Genomic DNA, 19,640 nt, shown 5'->3' on the forward strand with positions numbered 1-19,640 from the left:
CCCAGACTCAGCAGCACTTACTTGATCCTTTCATTCAGTAACTACTAACTAAGCACCTACTCTGTGTCAGACCCTGTTCAAGGCACTGGGCATATGAAAGGAAGCAAATCAGACATAGTCGCTAGCCTCATGGAGCTTCTCGCCTGTTGCAGTGTGCTCCCTGTGTCCTTCTTGGAGAACATTGTTCTCTCTCTCAATTTGTATCTCTTGTTAAACAATATTCTAACTTGAAGGAATTTAAAAAATTTTCCATCTAAAATAGCTAGGTCTTCTCATAATTGTTTTAATTTTTTCGTGTATTCTTCTAGTGCATGTTCACATATTAAAATTGGAAGCAGCCTAAATGTCCATTAGTATGGAATCATTAAATCCATACAACCATTAAATACGAAGATTTGTTTATGTGTGCATATTATAAATACATAGTCAAAGTTTGCTTAAGCCAAGGCTTCTCAAAGTTTAGCATGCATCAGAATGAACTGGGGAGCTCTGCCTAATAATAGACAATCTGAATGTTGAGGGAAATTAGGGGAGAGGAAAAAAAGGTGGGGGAAAAATAGCTACAAAGAAATAGTCAAAGTGTCTTTGGAATCAACTGAAATATTCAATTTTAAGTTATTTGCTCTCCCATCCTGTGTTAGGACCTTTTCAGTTGTCTCTAAATATTTGGATATTGCTTTGAGCAGTAGCATTTTGGGGAATGGAGAGACCAGATGTGTCCAATATGGGATGATGTGGTGCAGAAAAGGTTCAGTACATACAGAGGGTGAGACCCAGGACAAGGATTGAGAATTCAGCAGAAGGTGGACATCAGAATCAGAAGTGACTAAGAAAAATGGAAGGTTAATGTTTCTGGGGAGAAGGAGAGATGAGGATGGTATGCAAGAGCTATTTTTATTTGAATACTATGAAAATGGGTGTTCCCAAAATTCTACAGACTTGGTGATACCATTAGCTGATATCCAGCCTGAGATTGCTATTGAGCAAAGACAACAAGGCCATGTGTGATAACACATAGGTTGCAAATAATGGGGGTAGAGTTAAGATTGTAGCAGAGGGCTGGAACAGAACATAATTAAGAGAATACACTTATTCTTAGAACAGAGTCCCCCCAAAACCTGTGATGAGTTTAAACTGCTAAATAGTTTGAGAGGACGATAATTCCCTCAATACCAGAGAGGATTTCCTAGGCAATAAACGTCTGGTTCCATACAATAAGGAATGGTATCCTTCGGTTACAATCTGTACCTTAATGCCACATGGCGTCAATGGCTAAACAGAACACCAGTAATAATGTAAGGAGAAACACCAGTGGTAACAGCGTTCTTTATGATAATAAATTAACACAGTCTCCAAAGCCAGCAAGCACTTAACATTCTGAAAAGTATTACAATGACTCAGCCTTTTGTGGAAGAAAGATGGGAGTATGAGGAGTACTCTCACACCTCTTATGGAGGTAGGTAATTTCACATGGGATCCCATGGTACGCTGTGCTTAATTCAGTCAGAGCACTTATTATATTGTATTTTAATGTCTGATCATTTGTCTTTTTTTTTTTTTTTTCCTCTACTGGGCGATGAGATGCTTGAAGTCAGGAAATGTGCCTTTCGTTAGGCCCTTGCACATTATACACTCTCCTTAGAGGAATTGTTTTTTTAGTAAGTGCATCAAGGATTGTATGTATCTTATAATAGCCAAAGAAAACAACAGTCCTTCTCTATAAAATGACAGGGTTGAACTGCATCATTTTGCCAAAGTCTCCAGATGTTGAGGGCATCATTTGTCTCAGATACTTGATATGTTAAAATGATTTGGAACTTCCCGAAGTTTTCCCAAGAATCCATCCACTGCTAATTCAAGATTTTTTTTTTTTTTTTTTTTTTTTTTAGCAGAGGACAGACTCTGTCCTTAAAGGGTCTCCATTAAGCATCGGAAAATTCCAAAGATATCAGAGACGCTGGGATGATGGGATGGTGATTCTTTGGGGATCTGCAGTTTCATCTTCAATAATAAGTCACTCCACGTGAAAGAAGCCAGACACAAAAGGTCACATATTATACGATCCCATTTATATGAAAGATTCAGAATAGGGAAATCCACAGAGACTGAAAGCAGTTTAGAGTTTGCCAGGGGCTGGGGGGAAGGCGGGTTATGGGGAATGACTACTTCACAGGGAGGTGTCTCCTTTGGAGGTGATGAAAATGTTTGAAACTAAATAGGGGCGATTGTTGTACCGTATTGTGAATGTACTAAATGCCACTGAATTGTATACTTTAATATGGTTAATTTTATGTTATGTACATTTATCTTCAAATTAAAAAATACAAGTCACTGGCAACCTTGAGCTAGGTCAAGTATATCAAACTTCATTCTCTGAAGTTACAAACAAGATGGTGTTAACTAGCTGCAGAAAACTTAGGGTCTACCTAAATGTCTTATTTGTACTGGATCTATATTTCCAAAAAGAAAAAAAATCTCTTTGCAAATAGGCTTTAAAGATAATGAGGCTAATAGTAATGATATTGTGTGCTTACTATGTTCTAGGTACTCTTCTAATCTCTTAAAGGGCTTTAACTCATCTGATCCTCACAGTTACCCTATGAAGTGAGTACTGTCATTATCTTGATCTGACACTTGTGCAAGTTCGCCCACCTGAGCAGTAAAGGGAAAATCTGCATTCAAAACTCTGACCTTGAGGTTCCTGGGTGACTCAGTCGGTTGAGAGTCCGACTTCAGCTCAGGTCATGATCTCACAGCTTGTGAATTCAAGCCCTGTGTCGGGCTCTGTGCTGGCAGCTCGGAGCCTGGAGCCTGCTTCTGCTTCTGTGTCTCCCTCTCTCTCTGCCCCTCACCCACTTGCATTCTGTCTCTGTCTCTCTCAAAAATAAAGAAACATTGGGGCGCCTGGGTGGTGCAGTCGGTTAAGCGTCCGACTTCAGCCAGGTCACGATCTCGCGGCCCGTGAGTTCAAGCCCCTCATCGGGCTCTGGGCTGATGGCTCAGAGCCTGGAGCCTGTTTCCGGTTCTGTGTCTCCCTCTCTCTCTCTGCCCCTCCCCCGTTCATGCTCTGTCTCTCTCTGTCCCAAAAATAAATAAACGTTGAAAAAAAAATTTTAAAAATAAAGAAACATTAAAAAACAAACAACTCTGACCTTGCCCATTCAAAGGTTAGGCCCATTTAATGACTCTGGCTCTACAACTGATATTGCCCATGGTGGTACGTGCAACTGATTTGAAGAGACCTTGTTTGATAAGATAACCAAGCTCTTTACATGTTTTTCTAAGAGCAAAAATACACCTGCCTAGCTTTCAAGGGAATGAGTGTAATAATGGGATCTAGTTGGTTAGCAATTCCTTTGAAGGAGGAGATGCCAAACAGGCTTGACCCAATTAAAGGGGACAAAGCCAGAATGAACTTTGTAAGCTCCTAGTCTCTTGTGAAGGACTTTGGGAATTCTGCTGATACCTTTAAAATCAGACTCTCTAAGGACACAGATGCTTTGCGCCCAGGTCTCTGTGTTCCTTCCCAGGAGGCTTTAACTCTAGAAAGGACAAGTGATACTTTCTCCACACAGAAGTCCTTGGCAAGATCAGCTGGGTGAACATTGCATCGTTAAAGAAGTCCGGGCTTATTTGGTAATTTTGGCAAAACACCTCATGAGAAAATATTGTGGCAAAGGTCTTTATTGATTCTCAAAATGTCATGGCTGAGAGAAATCTTCCAGTTTTGTGTGCATGGCTCTGTACTAATCCTGTTAAATACTCTGAAGTATCCTGAGGCATTATTCTCAACCTTGTCAATATGACACAATCCTTGGCCGCTAGTGTTCTGTGAATAATCCAGATCATCTAATGCCAGGTAATGTGACTCTATGGCATAAGTTTTGGGTTTCCATCCAGCATCATTTGAATAGTATGCTCTTTCAAGGTGCCATTTCCTCATCCAGAATCCATGTTCCATAGCTTTAAATCCATTTCTCACCACATCTTCCAAAAGTGGTTACTATGCCTGAAAATGATCTGCAGATATTATGGAACATGCATTCGTTGTGCTCAGTGGCCAGAGTTTCTGCCCAGGTTATGGACAATATTTAAAGGAGCTCATGATCTCTATAGTTGAGGCTCTTTTGAAATGTCAAATATTCATTGCTCAAGAGGCAATCTTGGAGATTTGATTGTGAACTACATAAGCCAGGTGATTCCTTAGTATCTCATTTAATATTTGCCCACATGCAGCATTGCAACAGAGAGAAGGCCTCTGCAAGATGGACTGCAGTGGTCTCGATAGGAGGTGACTTCCTTTTTGGAAACTCAAATCTAGGGGCGCCTGGGTGGCGCAGTCGGTTAAGCGTCCAACTTCAGCCAGGTCACGATCTCGCGGTCCGTGAGTTCGAGCCCCGCGTCAGGCTCTGGGCTGATGGCTCGGAGCCTGGAGCCTGTTTCCGATTCTGTGTCTCCCTCTCTCTCTGCCCCTCCCCCGTTCATGCTCTGTCTCTCTCTCTGTCCCAAAAATAAATAAACGTTGAAAAAAAGAAACTCAAATCTGTATTGTCTGATAGTGGTGGTAAGAAGTGTGTCTTAGTCAACATCACAGCAAACATTACCTCTCAGTTTCCTCCAGACTTGCCTTACAACTGCCTATTTGGCACCTCCACTTGGGTGTCTTAGGCAATCTCAAACTTCATCTCAAACTTAATAAAACTGAACACTGGATTTTACTACCTTCCTTTCAAACTTTTCCCATCTCAGGAAATGGTTCTGTCGTTTACCCATTGCCCAGGCTAAACACCTAGAGGCCATCTTGAATCTTCTCTTTCTCTCGCAACCCACTTCCAAATCATCAAGTCCATGTCTCTCTACAAAATATATCCCAAACCTGAAAGCCCCATCCTCTCTTACTTGGGCTACCCTGATAGCCTTCTAACTTGCTTTCCTGATTCCATCTGTGTTCTCTGATACTGTTCAACCAGAAGCCAGAGTGATCTTTCTGAAGCAAATTCCTCTTCACATTTATAATCTAGTTGAGATGATTTTTTTATAGCCTAGCAGGCTCTTTGTACTGCTGTGACCATGCTGCTTTCCCTGTAAGTCTTATTTGGCCGGCCTTCTAGCTGTTCTTTAAGCTCGTCAAGCTCATTTCCATCTCAGACCCCTTGCACTTGCTGTCCTTTCTATCTGAAACATTCTTTCCCCGATGTTTGCATGGTTCACTCCCCTCCTTCTTTCAGTGAGCTGCTTAAATGTCACTTTTTCAGTGAGGTCTTCGCTGACCAACCTATCTCACATAACCCTCCTATAGATATTATCCCTTTACCAAGCTTTTATTTTATTTATAGCAGACATCACCACTGACATATTTAAATATGTGTTGAATGAATGAATGAATGGTCTAACACTCTTACCAGCAGCACTAGAGAATGAATTTTACCACTTTATGTCTAACTTTCTGTATAGTAGCATTGCATCTTTTCCCTCTCAATATAGCATATTTCCCTCAGAACATACTTTCTGCTGGCAGGAAAACAAATATTTTAATGCTCTGAAACTAAGTCCAAACCTAACCACACTAACATACAATTTCAAGAATACAAAGGGACAATCACATCAAACTAGATCTCAGAAGGAATAAGACTTACTAGCACAGGGTCACAGATTCCCATAGCAAGCACATATCTTTTCTCTGCAGCAGTGGAATTGTAAGATGTTACACAATACTTACTTCAAAGGTGCCACGGGCTCCTGGGTGGAATAGGCAGACTCAGAACTGAGTGGCACCTTTGAAAGTGTTCTCAACTGCTAACCTCCGGACCTGACCTCAGTGAGCACAGGGACACTGAATGCCTTGGACTTAAATGCCCCACTCCCCTCATTTCCCAGTATAACAACACAGTAATGAGTCATGCTCCAGAGCCAGGGCTAGGAGCTCTTTTAGCACTGCATGCTTCTGAGTAGAGCATTTGCAGAATGAGAAAATAGGCAGAGGGAAAGAAAATAAAGGATGGAGAGATAGAAAAGGGGAAGGAACATCAGGATGGGGGAGGAAACAGCAGAGAAAGAAAGGGAGACTTTGAGGAGGTGGGCTGGAGATGGGGGCGGGGCGGGTGTGTGTGGGATTCAGTCAGAACTCCTTTCCACCTCCTACTCCCCCACCTACCTCCAGGCCTGTTGACAGCGTCGGGCTGGCTCTGCAGTCAGGCTTTGGTAATGGGCATGTTGAGAAACAGGAAGACTGCATACCATGCCCATCGTGCATCTTGAGACCTCTTCTGTCCCTGCTTTAGTTATTGCTCTGATTTCTCCTCTCCTTTCCTTTTCCCTCACTGCACATGTCTCGCCCCCCTCCTTTCCTTCTCACAAACACACTGTTTCCCCATCTTTTGGAAGGGATACATTTCCTGCCTGCAAAGGAGACAATAGATTTTCTTGTGCCCTGGGAAAATGTATTAACAGACGTATGGACATGTGAGTCTCTGGAGCAGTTTGCTGCAACACCTGTTGCTCTTCTTTGATCCTGGTTGATTGGGTCATCCAAAACCACTTCCGTGTGATTGATGCATGAATCTGCCAGAAGGACCTTTCCCCTGAAGCCTTCATTCCTCTTTCTGTCCCAGTATGATTGCTCAGTAGGTTTGAGGTTGTTTTCTACTCCAGGACATTTTCAGGCCAGAATCAGGAGCAAACAGTATGACTCAAGTCATGGTCAGGGTCAGAGCACACGTGATGAGACGCAGCATTAGCAAGCCTGGCCCAGCTCAGCACCTAGCAGGCCTAAGTTTCAAGGCCAACTGATAGTGTCCCCTATATTCACCTTATCAGAAGGATAGAGTGGTCTCTTTAGTGGTCTCTTGCTTGCTGTATTCAAGTTCCAGTTTTGCCACTTCCTTTTCTTTTTTCTTTTTCTTTTCTTTCTTTCTTTTTTTTTTTTTTTTGGTTTATTTATTTTTGAGAAAGAGAGAAAGAGAGAGAGCACAGGAGGGGCAGAGAGAGAGGGAGAGAGAGAATCCCAAGCCGGCTCCGTGCTGCCAGTGTAGAGCCAGATGGGGGCTCAAACCCACAAAACCGTGAGATTGTGACCTGAGCCGAAAACAAGAGTCAGATGCTTAACTGACTGAGTCACCCAGGCACCCCCAGTTCTGCCACTTTCTAACAATACTGGATCTTATGTAACTAAGATATATAAATCTCGGGGCACCTGGGTGGTTCAGTCAGCCCTGCATTGGGCTTTGAGCTTCTGGTGCAGAGCCTGTTTGGGATTCTCTCTCTCTCTCTCCCTCTCTCTGCCCCTCCCCCACTCTTGCTGTCTCAGTCTCTCTCAAAATAAGTAAATAAACTTTATTTTTTTTAATATGAAATTTATTGTCAAATTGGTTTCCATATAACACCCAGTGTTCATCCCAACAGGTGCTCTCCTCAATACCCATCACCCACCCTCCCCTCCCTCCCACCCCCCCATCAACCCTCAGTTTGTTCTCAGTTTTTAAGAGTCTCTTATGGTTTGGCTCCCTCCCTCTCTCTCTCTTTTTTTTTTCTCCTTCCCCTACCCCATGGTCTTCTGTTAAGTTTCTCAGGATCCACGTAAGAGTGAAAACATATGGTATCTGTCTTTCTCTGTATGACTTATTTCACTTAGCATAACACTCTCCAGTTCCATCCACGTTGCTACAAAAGGCCATATTTCATTCTTTCTCATTGCCAAGTAGTATTCCATAGTATATATAAACCACAACTTCTTTATCCATTCATCAGTTGATGGACATTTAGGCTCTTTCCATAATTTGGCTATTGTTGAGAGTGCTGCTATAAACATTAGGGTACAAGTGCCCCTATGCATCAGTACTCCTGTATCCCTTGGGTAAATTCCTAGCAGTGCTATTGCTGGGTCATAGGGGAGATCTATTTTTAATTTTTTGAGGAACCTCCACACCGTTTTCCAGAGTGGCTGCAACAATTTGCATTCCCACCAACAGTGCAAGAGGGTTCCCGTTTCTCCACATCGTCACCAGCATCTATAGTCTCCTGATTTGTTCATTTTAGCCACTCTGACTGGCATGAGGTGATATCTCAGTGTGGTAAATAAACTTAAAAAAAAAAGATATATAAATCTCAGTTTCCCTTTCTGGAAAAGAAAAGATAATTCCTACCTCATGTATTATTGTAAAGATTGAATGAGATACTTTCTGTAAAGGACTCAGCACTGTTGCTGGCACAAACAATGTTAAGTGTATAGTTACTATTATTACCCTGTAAGGGGTCATGTGGACAACGTTAATGGATCACCATTATTTTTGACTCCTGGGGGCTATAGTTCCTATCATTTCTCCTTCAGAGACCTCGACCAGTTCAAAGCCTGTGAAATGTAACCTGTTAGGGCTCAGCACAGCTGGGAAGCTAGAGACTCCAAGATCTACTGGCAGGTGAAGTGTTGGTTGGTTACAAGTACAGGTGAAGAAACAGCAGATCACCCAAAAGCAACAAACAGAGGATTGCTAGTTTTCTTCCTTATGAGTTCTGCCAGCTTGGATAGTGGAAGGACTAGAGAAGAGGCTAGGGTTTTATAAGTGAGTAACACATTAAAAACATTTTGTCTGTGTAGGTTCTTTTTTTTTTTAATTTATTTATTTTGAGAGAGAGGGTGAGCAGAGGAGGGGCAGAGGGAGAGGAAGAGAGAGAGTCCCAAGCAGGCCCTGCACTCTCAGTGCAGAGCCCAATTTGGGGTTCAATCTCACAAACCATGAGGTCATGACCTGAACCGAAATCAAGAGTTGGATGCTCAACTGACTGAGCCATCCAGGAGCCCCATCTGTGTAGTTTCTTGTTGACTTTGATGTTGATGGGTCTGGGGATGACATCACTACAGAGATATATTGATGCCTTCTCTGTATCTCCAATACAATTTTAGGATTTTATATTATTACTTTTATTTATATGAATATTTATCTCATACTACTTTCTATATACAGGCTGAGATAATGCAGGGCCTATATAGTTTAGCAAGAGAGTGTGGATTTCATATAATCACTAACATGAAGATTCCAGCTATTGTTGAAAGGGATGGAAATGATATTTGAGGTCTTATGGAGAAACCCTGTTGTGTTTTAGGGTCAGTGATGGGTCTCTGGACCTCCTGGGTCATGCATCAGGATGAGTGAAACATGCCTGGGGATCTGTCATGGGCCTCATCTCTCAGATTCCCCCAGTCTACTTCAGGGTCCTCCCAAGCTCCAACATCTCATTTATTCAGGCCCAGAGGGGGGGGGGGGCAGTGATTTCTTCCTACCTCATTTCTGGAGAGTGGGCTGATACTTGAATGTGCAATAGGTTTGAGAGTCTCTAGGTTATGTAAATTTTAAAACCTGTCATATAGATATTTAGGCACATAGATAAGTAGCAACTAGAAAAAACCGTTCGTTTGTTAGAAAGATGAGTTGGTGGGTGATTTTCTTTGTTTTTTATTCTGCTCTTATTTCTATGATGTAATTTATGTAAAAATATTTAAAACTCAAGTAAAGGAAATAAAAATAAAATTCTTTCATCTACAACAAATGCTTTTTTTGATAGTATTCTTCAGAACAGGGATTTTTTTCAGAGGCTTCATCTCTACCAGCTTTAGTTCTTAACTATCACTTCTTATTTTCCCTTCTGAGGCTGATGATACATGTCTTGCTCAGTCACACTGGTTGGACGCCTTAAGGAAAATTGGTAACATATCAAGGTGAAAAAGAGTTATACATTCATGGGTTTAGCTTCATAAACTCCTGGCCCCCAAAAGCAGGCCATGCTGATGAAGTAAGTTCTTGTTGGTTCAGAAAGGACATTCCAGAAAGAACCTAGGTTTGGGGAACTGAGGATACAAGTCACTGGCCTGAAAAATCTAGGTAGTTTGTTAACAGAAGTTTTTAATTTTTTTTTTTAAGTTTTATTTATTTTGAGAGAGAGAGAGAGAGAGAGAGAGAGAGAGAGAGAGAGAGAGATCATGAGCAGGGGAAGGGCAGAGAGAACCTGAATAAGGCTCTGCACTGTCAGAGCTGAAATCAAGATTGGATGCCCAACCAACTGAGCCACCCAGGTGCCCCATTAACAGAAGTTTTTAAAGGCAAGGCAAAATAACAACAACAACAACAACAACAACAACAGCATTGAGTTGAAAGAGATTTTTCAACTTCAGATAACATAGTACTTCCAAATGAAGGGCAAGCATCAGATTTATTGTTTTCACTATCATAAGATAGTATCCTCCAATAAAGATTGAGATTTGGAATAGTTCATGAAAATAATTAGAAGGACATCATAATAAATCTGGGAAGTTATTTCCTGTTTTAACTGGCTGAGTCTGAAGACTTGACTGCCATAAAAATGAATGTCATGTCTAACTTTTTATCTAGCTCTCAGAGTCCATTTATGCAATAAAATCATTCCTCTCTAAATCACTCTTACCTAAACTTGATTATCCATGAAGCAATTGATAGTTGTTGATCTTTGGTGTTATTAGTCTCATCATCCATGAATTAATTTTGGATGTTATCATCTATTTTTATCTTATATGCAACCTGTATTCTCATTGGAGCTAGGGGATTTGCCATTTAAATCTACCATTTAATTGCCTCTCTTCTCTGATAAATGTCTGAGTCAGCTACAAAGGCAAGCCTAGTCATTCATTCAACAAACATTGTTGAGTAAAACTATTCTCAAGGAATCTATGCTCCGAGAAAGGAAATAATTATATAAATAATTATACATAGTACGTAAATAATTTAAGGCAGGGTGTGGCACAATAAGTAGAGGAATTTTGAGGAGGATCATTTTCATCCAGGAAATGGAGGAAATGAGTTTCAAGCTGAGAAGGGCATACTAAATAGGAAGAACCACATGAGCAAAGTCTGAGAGGTATGAAGGCACAGAATATATTTGGAGTAGGTGGTGAGCTATCATTGAAGTTTTTAGACTATGTAAGATGCATGCTCAGAGCATCCATTTGGGATAGCAATAATAATTATCTGTTGTGGGCTTGTTATATGTTAGGCAGTGTTCTAAGCACTGGGACTACCCAGCAGTGGAAAAAAACAATCAAACAGAATCCCTGCCCTCATGGAGCTTACACTCTAGTGGAAAACAATAGTCAATAAACAAATAAAACAAATAAAGTATATAATGTTTCAGATGGTGATAAGTACCACGGACAAAAAAGTTGAAGGGATTACACACATGCATGACATGTTAAAGTCAGGGAAGGCTTCACTCAGAGGTTATATATTTCAGCAAAAGCCTGAAGAGGGGGCTTGAGCAGTATGGGATAACTTGGAGAAGAATTATCCAGGCAGTGGCAGCAGCAAGGACAAAGGCTCCCAGATAGGAACACATTTTAATGTTAGGAGAAAGGAGGCCATTATGGCTAGAACAGAATGAGTAAGGGTGAAGAGTAGGAAATGAGGTCAGAAGTGGGGGCCTGATCATGGGGTCTCCTTTGCTATTCTAAGAATTTTAGCTTTTACTCTAAGATGGGAAGCTCCACTGGAGGGGTTGAAGAGAAGGGACACGATCTGACTTCAATTTTATGACTACTCCAGCTGAGATTTCTCGTTCCAGAGACTCTAAGAAGGGGCCTGAGCATCTTAGTTTAAAAGGTGCCCTAGAATGAGAACCACTAGTCTAGAGCCTGCAATGTGTTCACACATGCATCACCTTAATTTGAATCTCTCAACAACCCTATGCAACGTGTAGCTAAGAAAACGGAGGCTCAGAGAGGCTTAAGTGACTTTCGAGGACACATGGCTTCTAAGGTGTAGAGTTAAGGTTTATTTTTTTTTATTTATTAAAAAAATTTTTTTATTAAGTTTATGTATTTATTTGGAGAGAAAGAGAGCACAAGTAGGGAGGGGCAGAGAGAGGGAGAGACAATCCCAAACAGGCTCTCCACCATCAGTGCAGAACCTGATGTGAGGCTCAAACTCAGAAGCCGTAAGGTCATGACCTGGGCCTAGGTCAAGAGTCAGACACTTAACCAACTGCACCACCCAGGCACCCGTGTAGAGTTAAGGCTTAAACTCAAGGTGTTGATTCTTAGTCCAGTAGTGATCATTCTATCACACCACTGATATTATCAATGAGACCTTTTCTTCCTATCATTTGGCCACTATTATATAAGAATTTGGTGGATTTATCTTCCATGCTGAAAACATACAGGTATTACCTTTAGTAATTTTGGCTAATACTATCTTTATGCAACTTTCATCTTATGATCTGTCACCTTAATCATCCTCTTGCCATTAAATCATATTACTTTCCTGCAAAAAAAGTGAGATGTGTACTCAACTTCAGCTGTGTTCTGACCTTGCTATTTGGCCAAAGTCTGCTTTTCAGCTCCAGTGTCAGCCTTGGTTTGGAAGGCTGAATGTCACGTTGCCATTGGTGTAGCCACTATGGAACACAGTATGGAGGTTCCTCAAAAAATAAAAAATAGAACTACCATATGATCCAGCAATTTCAATTCTGGATATTTATCCAAAAGAAATGAAATCACTGGGATGCCTGGGTGGCTCAGTCGGTTTGAGTGTCTGACTTCAGCTCAGGTCATGATCTCGCATCTTGTGAGTTTGAGCCCCACATCAGGCTCTGCGCTGACAATCTGGAGCCTGTTTCAGATTCTGTCTCCCTCTTTCTTTGCCTCTCCCCCACTCACACTCTGTGTGTGTGTGAAAATAAATGTTAACAACAACATAAAAAGAAATGAAATCATTATCGAGCTTCCTGGGGTGGCTTAGTCAGTTAAGCATCCAACTTTGGCTGAGGCATGATCTCACAGTTCATGAGTTTGAGGCCTATGTCGGGCTCTCACAATAAATATTGTGGTAATTATTTCACAATATATATCATATCATTATGCTGTACACCTGAAACTACTACAATGTTATATATCAATGATCAATTATATCTCAATTTTAAAAAATTATCAAATTCCTATTTCACTTTCTGGCAACCCTAAAGTTGATGTGGCTGCCCTTCAAGCAATCTCATAGGTAAGAATCCTCTCTAATCAGAATAACATATAAGTTATAAGAACAAGGTAATGCATACAAATAGGGGAGAGGCAAAGAGAGAGGGCGACAGAAGCTTAAGCAGGCTCCACATCCAGAGTGGAGCCCCACTCAGGGCTCAGTCGCATGATTGTCAGCTGAAATCAAGAGACAGACGCTTAAACTGACTGACTGAGCCACCCAGGCGCCCCTTGACTGTAACATTTTTAATAATAAAATTGTAATAATTCAATTCTTAAATAAACATTCAGAGTTGTTCTTATGTCCCAGAAATAAAGTATTGATTTTAACATTTGACTCTTTAGCATTCAGCCAAAATATGAATTGTGTGTGCCTCTTCAAAATCTTCCAAGCTGCTTTTGAAATTAAAATTACCTTAGCCTTTGTGTTCCTACATGATCTGGCTTGGCTCTAGTCTCCTGTTCAGTCCATTGTTCATACTACTCTTCTCCTCCCACGATTCTCTACTCACACCTGTCTCCTCCATTCTTTTATTCTAGTGACAAGATTTTCCCCTCCAAGTTCCTTTGTTTTCCTTACCTTTTTGTATTCTTCAAATCTCAGGTCAGATATCTCCATCTCAGAGGGCAGCCTATGAAAGTAGTCTACCTCCCTCTCCTTCTGTACTGATCACATTAGTACGTTTTATTGCCCTCATATCATTCATCTCTACACAAAATTATCTTTTTTATAGGCTTATTGTCTATCACCCAGACTAAATTGTAAATTCCATGAGAGCAGTGACCTTGTTCACTGTTGCATTCTCACTACCCAGACCAGTGCTTTGCCTAGAACAGGTGCTCAAAAAATATTTGTTACATAAATGAACATGTAACATGACATTTAATAAGGACGCTATCTGTTTTGACAGGTCCCCAAAGGACAATAGATTAGGTGCCAAGTACCCCTACATCCTAAAGCCAGATGTTAGTCTGCCATGCAAAATCTGTTAAGAAATTGTGGCCCAGTATTATTCTTCACTCATCCCCAGACCAGAGAGCATGGGGGTGGGCTGGGGGCCTGATGGCTCAGGAAGATTGTTGCTTTGGAGACACTTGATACTTCCCCACTCCTCCCACAGGGAAAAAAAGAGATGCTCCTCCTAACCTCAAGCTATGTGAGAGGAGCTTTCAGGGAAACATTTGGAGAACTTGATACACATTGCCTGGAGTCTGGGGAAATACAGGGACCTGGGATCTGATACTTTCCTAAGAAAACCAGAGGCAGACTAGAGACAGACATACTGGAAACAAGCTGCACTTTCACCAACTGCGGAAACATGAATTTTCCCAAGGGAATGTATACTGATGTCAGCAATTTACTTTGTCATATACCAAAAATAAGATGAATTAATGGGCTTATAGAGGGATGGCTGAGTAGATAGTAAGTGATAAAGCAAGTGTAGCTGGGACACCTGGGTGGCTCAGTCGGTAAGCGTCCGACTTGGATTCAGGTCGTGGTTTCTCAGTTCATGGGTTCGAGCCCTGCATCGGGCTCTGTGCTGAGAGCTTGGAGCCTTGAGCCTGCTTCAGATTCTGTGTCTCCCTCTCTCTTTGCCCTTCCCCTGCTTGTACTCTGTTTCTCTCTCTCTCTCTGAAAAATAAACATTAAAAAACAAAACAACGGTAGCAACACTGTTCCCAGGGATGGTAGTTTAAAAGGGAGTCCAGCTAAGAAGACTGCTTTGCTGAGCACCAAAGAGATCAAGCAGAGGGCTGAACCCTAAGAAGTCCCAAGGGCTAAGGATAGGCTTATAAGTGGTTGCCCAGAAGTGATTCTGTGCATGTCATATATCTGAGGCATCTGAGAAGCTCTTCACGATACAAACCTGGAGGAATTTGAAAGCTTAAACAGTGAGTAGTTAAAATAGGGAAAGTGGAGATATAAAAGGTGAAAAACCAAAGTGGCCCATGCCACATAACTCCCTGAAGGCTTCTAGCATGAGCTTGGGAAAAGGAAAAGCTTTAACTTGGAATAAAGTTTGTGTGACCTTCATGACATATCATCTAAAGCAGAAGGAAGAACAGCCCTCAGAGAATTTGAAGACTTAGTGGAACAAAAAATAAAAAGAAATCTGTGTTTGTATCCTTCAGAATCATACTCCTTCAACAAAAGGCACATGCCTGACAAAACCCAACCCCAAATGAAAAAATCCTGGTTTAATATCATATCACATATTCATTTATCCAACAAATGTCTGTTGAACGCCTGCTATGTGGCAGGCATTGGTATAGGTGCTGAGGATGCAACAATGAATAAGACAAACATATGATAGAAATAGAGAAGTTTTAAAAGCCACTGGGGTTCATGGTAACATTCCATATCTTGATAGAGATTTGGGTTCCATTGATACATGAATTTGTTCAAGCTGGAGTTCAGTATTTATAGTTTTTTCTCTTGATGTAAAATTTATATGTGATGACACGTGCAAATCTTAGATACATGTTTGCTGAGTTTTGACAAGGGCATGATCATCACAACTCTGCTTCCCTCCATGGTCAGCGGATAGTCTTGCTCCCTACTTCCCCGAGGAAATAGAAGCCATAGGCAGGAATTCCTTGAACTTATATATGTATAGACAGTCATATCTATCCTTTTTTCTCTTCTTTCCATTATCATGGACAACATGTGCCTACCCCCATCTCTAAGGCCAATTTCGTCCCTTGGTTTTACTGTCTCAGAAGCCTTGCTCTATTGGATTATCCCTCTTATTCTCAACTTTCATTTCAAGGAATGAGCTTGTTTAAGTACTAATGCTCGATTCTTTTACCCCAGGGTCCTCACGTTTGCCATTTCCTTTCCTTAGCACACTTTCTTATTCCTTTTCTTTCACTTATCATAACTCCTACTCACCCTTCAGGTCTTTGCTTAGATTCTTAGATAGATAGGACTTAGATATTTACTTAGATATGACTCCCTTGACCTTCCGTCACTATAGAAGACACTATGGTAGAATCTATTGAAGTTCCTTTTTCATGACACTAAGCTTACCTGTAATTATTTATTCTATGTAGATCTTGCCCACATGACAAACATGGTTTCTGCTCTCACAGTTTGTTGTTAAGTGCTACACCTCCAGTACTTTACATAGCACCTGGCAATTAAATATATGTTGCTTAATGAAATAATTTAAATTCAATCATATCATCATACAAAGTAGTATTTTTATTTAAAAAAAATTTAATGTTTATTTACTTTTACTTTTAATGTTTGCTTAATGTTTATTTTACTTTATTTAATGTTTATTTACTTGAGAGAAAGACAAAGTGTGATCAGGGGAGGGGCGAAGAGAGAGGCAGACACAGAATCTGAAGCAGGCTCCAGGCTCTGAGCTGTCAGCACAGAGCCTAACGGGGGTCGAACTCACAAACCACGAGATCATGACCTGAGCTGAAGTTGGATGCTCAACCAACTGAGCCACCCAGGCACCCCAAAAGTAGTATTTTTAAGTGTCTTTTTTTCTTCATATATATATTTTTTATTCTATTAAAATAAATACAATAAGCTATTGTAATCTTTTCTCGGATTGTATTAAATAAGAATGGCATAGTGACATTTTTGTTCATATAATGTTTTGTAATTCTGTTCTTAAAATTTCAATGAATGTCTTCCACATAGAAGATTCTCAACAAGAACTATTTCATAGTCATAAAAATCCTATAACATGGAAAGATCCTTAGCCTCTATTTCAATTTTCTCAGCTTACTTCTTAGAAGCAGGAAGGAAACCAAGTACTGTGGTATTTTTATGACTACATTAGTATTGCATTATTATCTTTTTACTTAGATCCCGGTGTCTTATGGCTAGAGACCACCAGTGGAGAGACATGCTGAAAATTCAGAATTCTTATCTTTAAATTGTGAAGGAGGATGATCATCTGTTAGTTTACATAACTACATTGTATAAATAGCTTAGCTTTTCTATGCAAACTTAAATTTATTCTGCATTCATTGATGGATACTAGGGGCTATATTACATGAGTTCTTCATGTATGTAACATTCATACATACATGTATAATTTAAACAAACGAATACACACAAACATAAAATTTGAGAATAAAAATATTTTATTTAGTTAATAAAATTAAAGATCTCTGTGTACAAATATAAATATTTCTTCTTATAAGCAGGTTCTACTGCCAGCCTTAAGTCGTGTTGACCCAACATAGCTCCTGTATCAATGTAAGTACAGCTAGAGGCTTCACAGCCCAGCCTCTTCTTGGAATCCTATTCAGATAAAACCAGAATAACAAACTAAACTAACTGAAAAGGCAATTCACGTCTTTACTTATGTCTCCTGAAGCATGACAAGACAAACTTCTTAAAATTCTCTTTCCCAGGGGTGCCTGGGTGGCTCAGTGGGTTGACCACCTGACTTCAGCTCAGGTCATGATCTCATGGTTGGTGAGTTCAAACTCCACATCAGGCTTTGAGCCGACATCCCAGAGCCTCCTTCCAATTCTCTGTCTCCCTCTTCTGCCCCTCCCCCTCCCCTCCCTCTCCCCAAAATAAACATTAAAAGAAAAAATTTGGGGGCGCCTGGGTGGCTCAGTCAGTTAAGTTTCCCACTCTTCATTTTGGCTCGTCATGATTGCATGGTTTGTGGGTTCGAGTCTGCATCAGGCTTTGGGCTGACAATGGGGAGCCTGATTTGGATGCTCTCTCTCCCTCTTTTTCTGACCCTCCCGCATTCTCTCTCTCTATTGGATAAATAAACTTTAGGAAAAAAAAAAAAAAAATCTCTTTCCCAGCTGTATTTCACCACTCCAGTCCCTCAAACAGGAGCCACCTCCACTCTCTTCCTTCTTGTAAGTATAATTTAGCTTGTATGACTTTTTATTTTTCTTCTTCACCCTGGAGTTGAGGTATGTGTTAGAGGGTATGTCTGAGATGCCCAGGGGGGATCGGCCATGCTTAGCAAGTATCCGAATAGTCTCTTTTTTCAAGGAGCTAATGGACTGGAAATAAAAGGAACAATCAATAAGCACAGGGAGGAAAGCAACATAGCAGGTTACATAGTTACCTGCTGGCTGGTGTGGTACAGACTGAGTAAAATTAGGGATTCCGAGATAGGCACTATCAGCATGGAGGGGAGTATAGAGGTGAGCCTGGCCTGGACAATGAATTACCTAATCAATAAGCATTTGTGGAGCCTCCTGACTAGGTTTCTTTATGGTGGCCCTTCTATGGTGTTTTCCTTTATAGTCGTGATTCCCTTTGGCTGGATAACATAGGGAAGGATCATAAAGTACAGTGGGCAGCTAAAAGCTTTTACAACGTTATTAAGAGGTGGTTTGGGATAGTGAAGTAGTCTTTGAGGTTCCTTTAGACTGGAACCCGGTGGCCTAGGTCCCAAGTGGCCCGACACTCCTCCAGTTTAACAGTCCAGAGGTGAAGTCTGGCTCAAAGCGCAGAGTAGTCTGGGGCACCTGCTCTCAGGAATCTCCACCTGGCCTCAGCCTGCGGGTCAGTCAGCCCAGGCTCCGGCCATCACCAGCTCAGGCCTTTGGCAGTCGCTCCGCCCACGTCCCGTCGCGGCCCCTCCCCCTCCTTGCCCTTCCGCGTGCCGCCATTTTCAACTACTCCTCCGCCTATTTAGGCCCTCCTCGGCTTCCGTCCCAGATGATCCCTCCCCGAAGCTGCCACCGCCTCCTCCATCTCCTGGAGCTGGAGCCACCTCCTCGGCCAGTGGCGTAGCCGGACTCTGCGTCGGGGCCAGCCAGATAGGGGCGGAGGTCCTGAACCCGGTCTCGAGTCGAGCGGGGGGCCATGGAGAAAGCGGCCCAAGGCGCTCTCCACACCGACTAACGCGGGCCCGTTGCGGCTGCAGGCGCCATGGACCGAGCCCCCGCTGACCAGGTACGAGGGCTCGGGCGGCAGGCCCGGCCGGGTGCTGGGGGTCGCCGCTTCCTCCCCGGCGGGCCCTGGTCTCTGAGCCTGGGCCCGGACGGCTGGAGCCCTCGAGTTCCTGCGGGTGCAGACTCCCCTCGCCTGAGAGCCTGGCGGCGCCCCACTCCAGCATTGTTCCAGATGCTGCCTCGGGCTCGGGGGCTTTTTCAGCCCTGGTTACCCCCTTCCGTCAGGGCTGGGGATTCGTTTTTGCCCCTCCTCCGTGGTTTGGTGGAAAGGGCCTGAAGACTCCCAAGTTGTCAGGGCTCTCCAGAGAGGAGGGTTTATAACTTCCAAGGAGTAATTCTCCCCCCACCCTTCAGTTCTGGAATGTATTTTCAAGGTGGAAAAGCTTTCGAAGGCTTCTCACCCGGAAAGACTTGTCAGAGAATGTGTGATAACTACAGATGCAGGGGAGTTACGGGCTTTTTAGAGCTACGTTCCATTGAGCAAAACATTGTTTCTCGTCGTGGTCTTAGGGAGGTGTTTCCTTTAAGATATGAAATATTATGGTTTTTCCCTGCCTTTCTGTCCATTTATCTTGCAAACATTAGTATTTTTTAAAAATTGAGCTTATATTTTAAGAATGTTTGATCCGAAGTGTGAATTCATTTCCGAGCCCGTTTTCATATTCACGGAGTTGTTCAATTAGTATTCTATTTTGTTTTTAAATGCGTTAAATTCTTGATTGTCCGTGCGAGTAGTTGCTGGAAGGCAGGG

General features: G+C 41.9%; 1 protein-coding gene across 2 annotated transcripts in view; it reads left to right on the forward strand.

Annotated features, from left to right (window-relative positions):
• The first annotated feature begins 18,657 nt into the window (after window positions 1–18,657).
• SECISBP2L (SECIS binding protein 2 like) overlaps window positions 18,658–19,640 on the forward strand; it is a 65,558-nt gene continuing 64,575 nt past the window's right edge. The window contains exon 1 of one of the 2 annotated variants that reach the window (XM_030318230.2): window positions 18,658–18,890. In XM_030318230.2, the coding sequence (XP_030174090.1) occupies window positions 18,867–18,890 (24 nt within the window). In that variant the 5' untranslated portion in view covers window positions 18,658–18,866. The remainder of the gene's footprint in view (window positions 18,891–19,640) is intronic. The other variant, XM_030318231.1, reaches the window with a different exon arrangement.

The sequence above is a fragment of the Lynx canadensis genome, chromosome B3 (assembly GCF_007474595.2).
Source record: "Lynx canadensis isolate LIC74 chromosome B3, mLynCan4.pri.v2, whole genome shotgun sequence".
Taxonomy (NCBI): Eukaryota; Metazoa; Chordata; class Mammalia; order Carnivora; family Felidae; genus Lynx; species Lynx canadensis.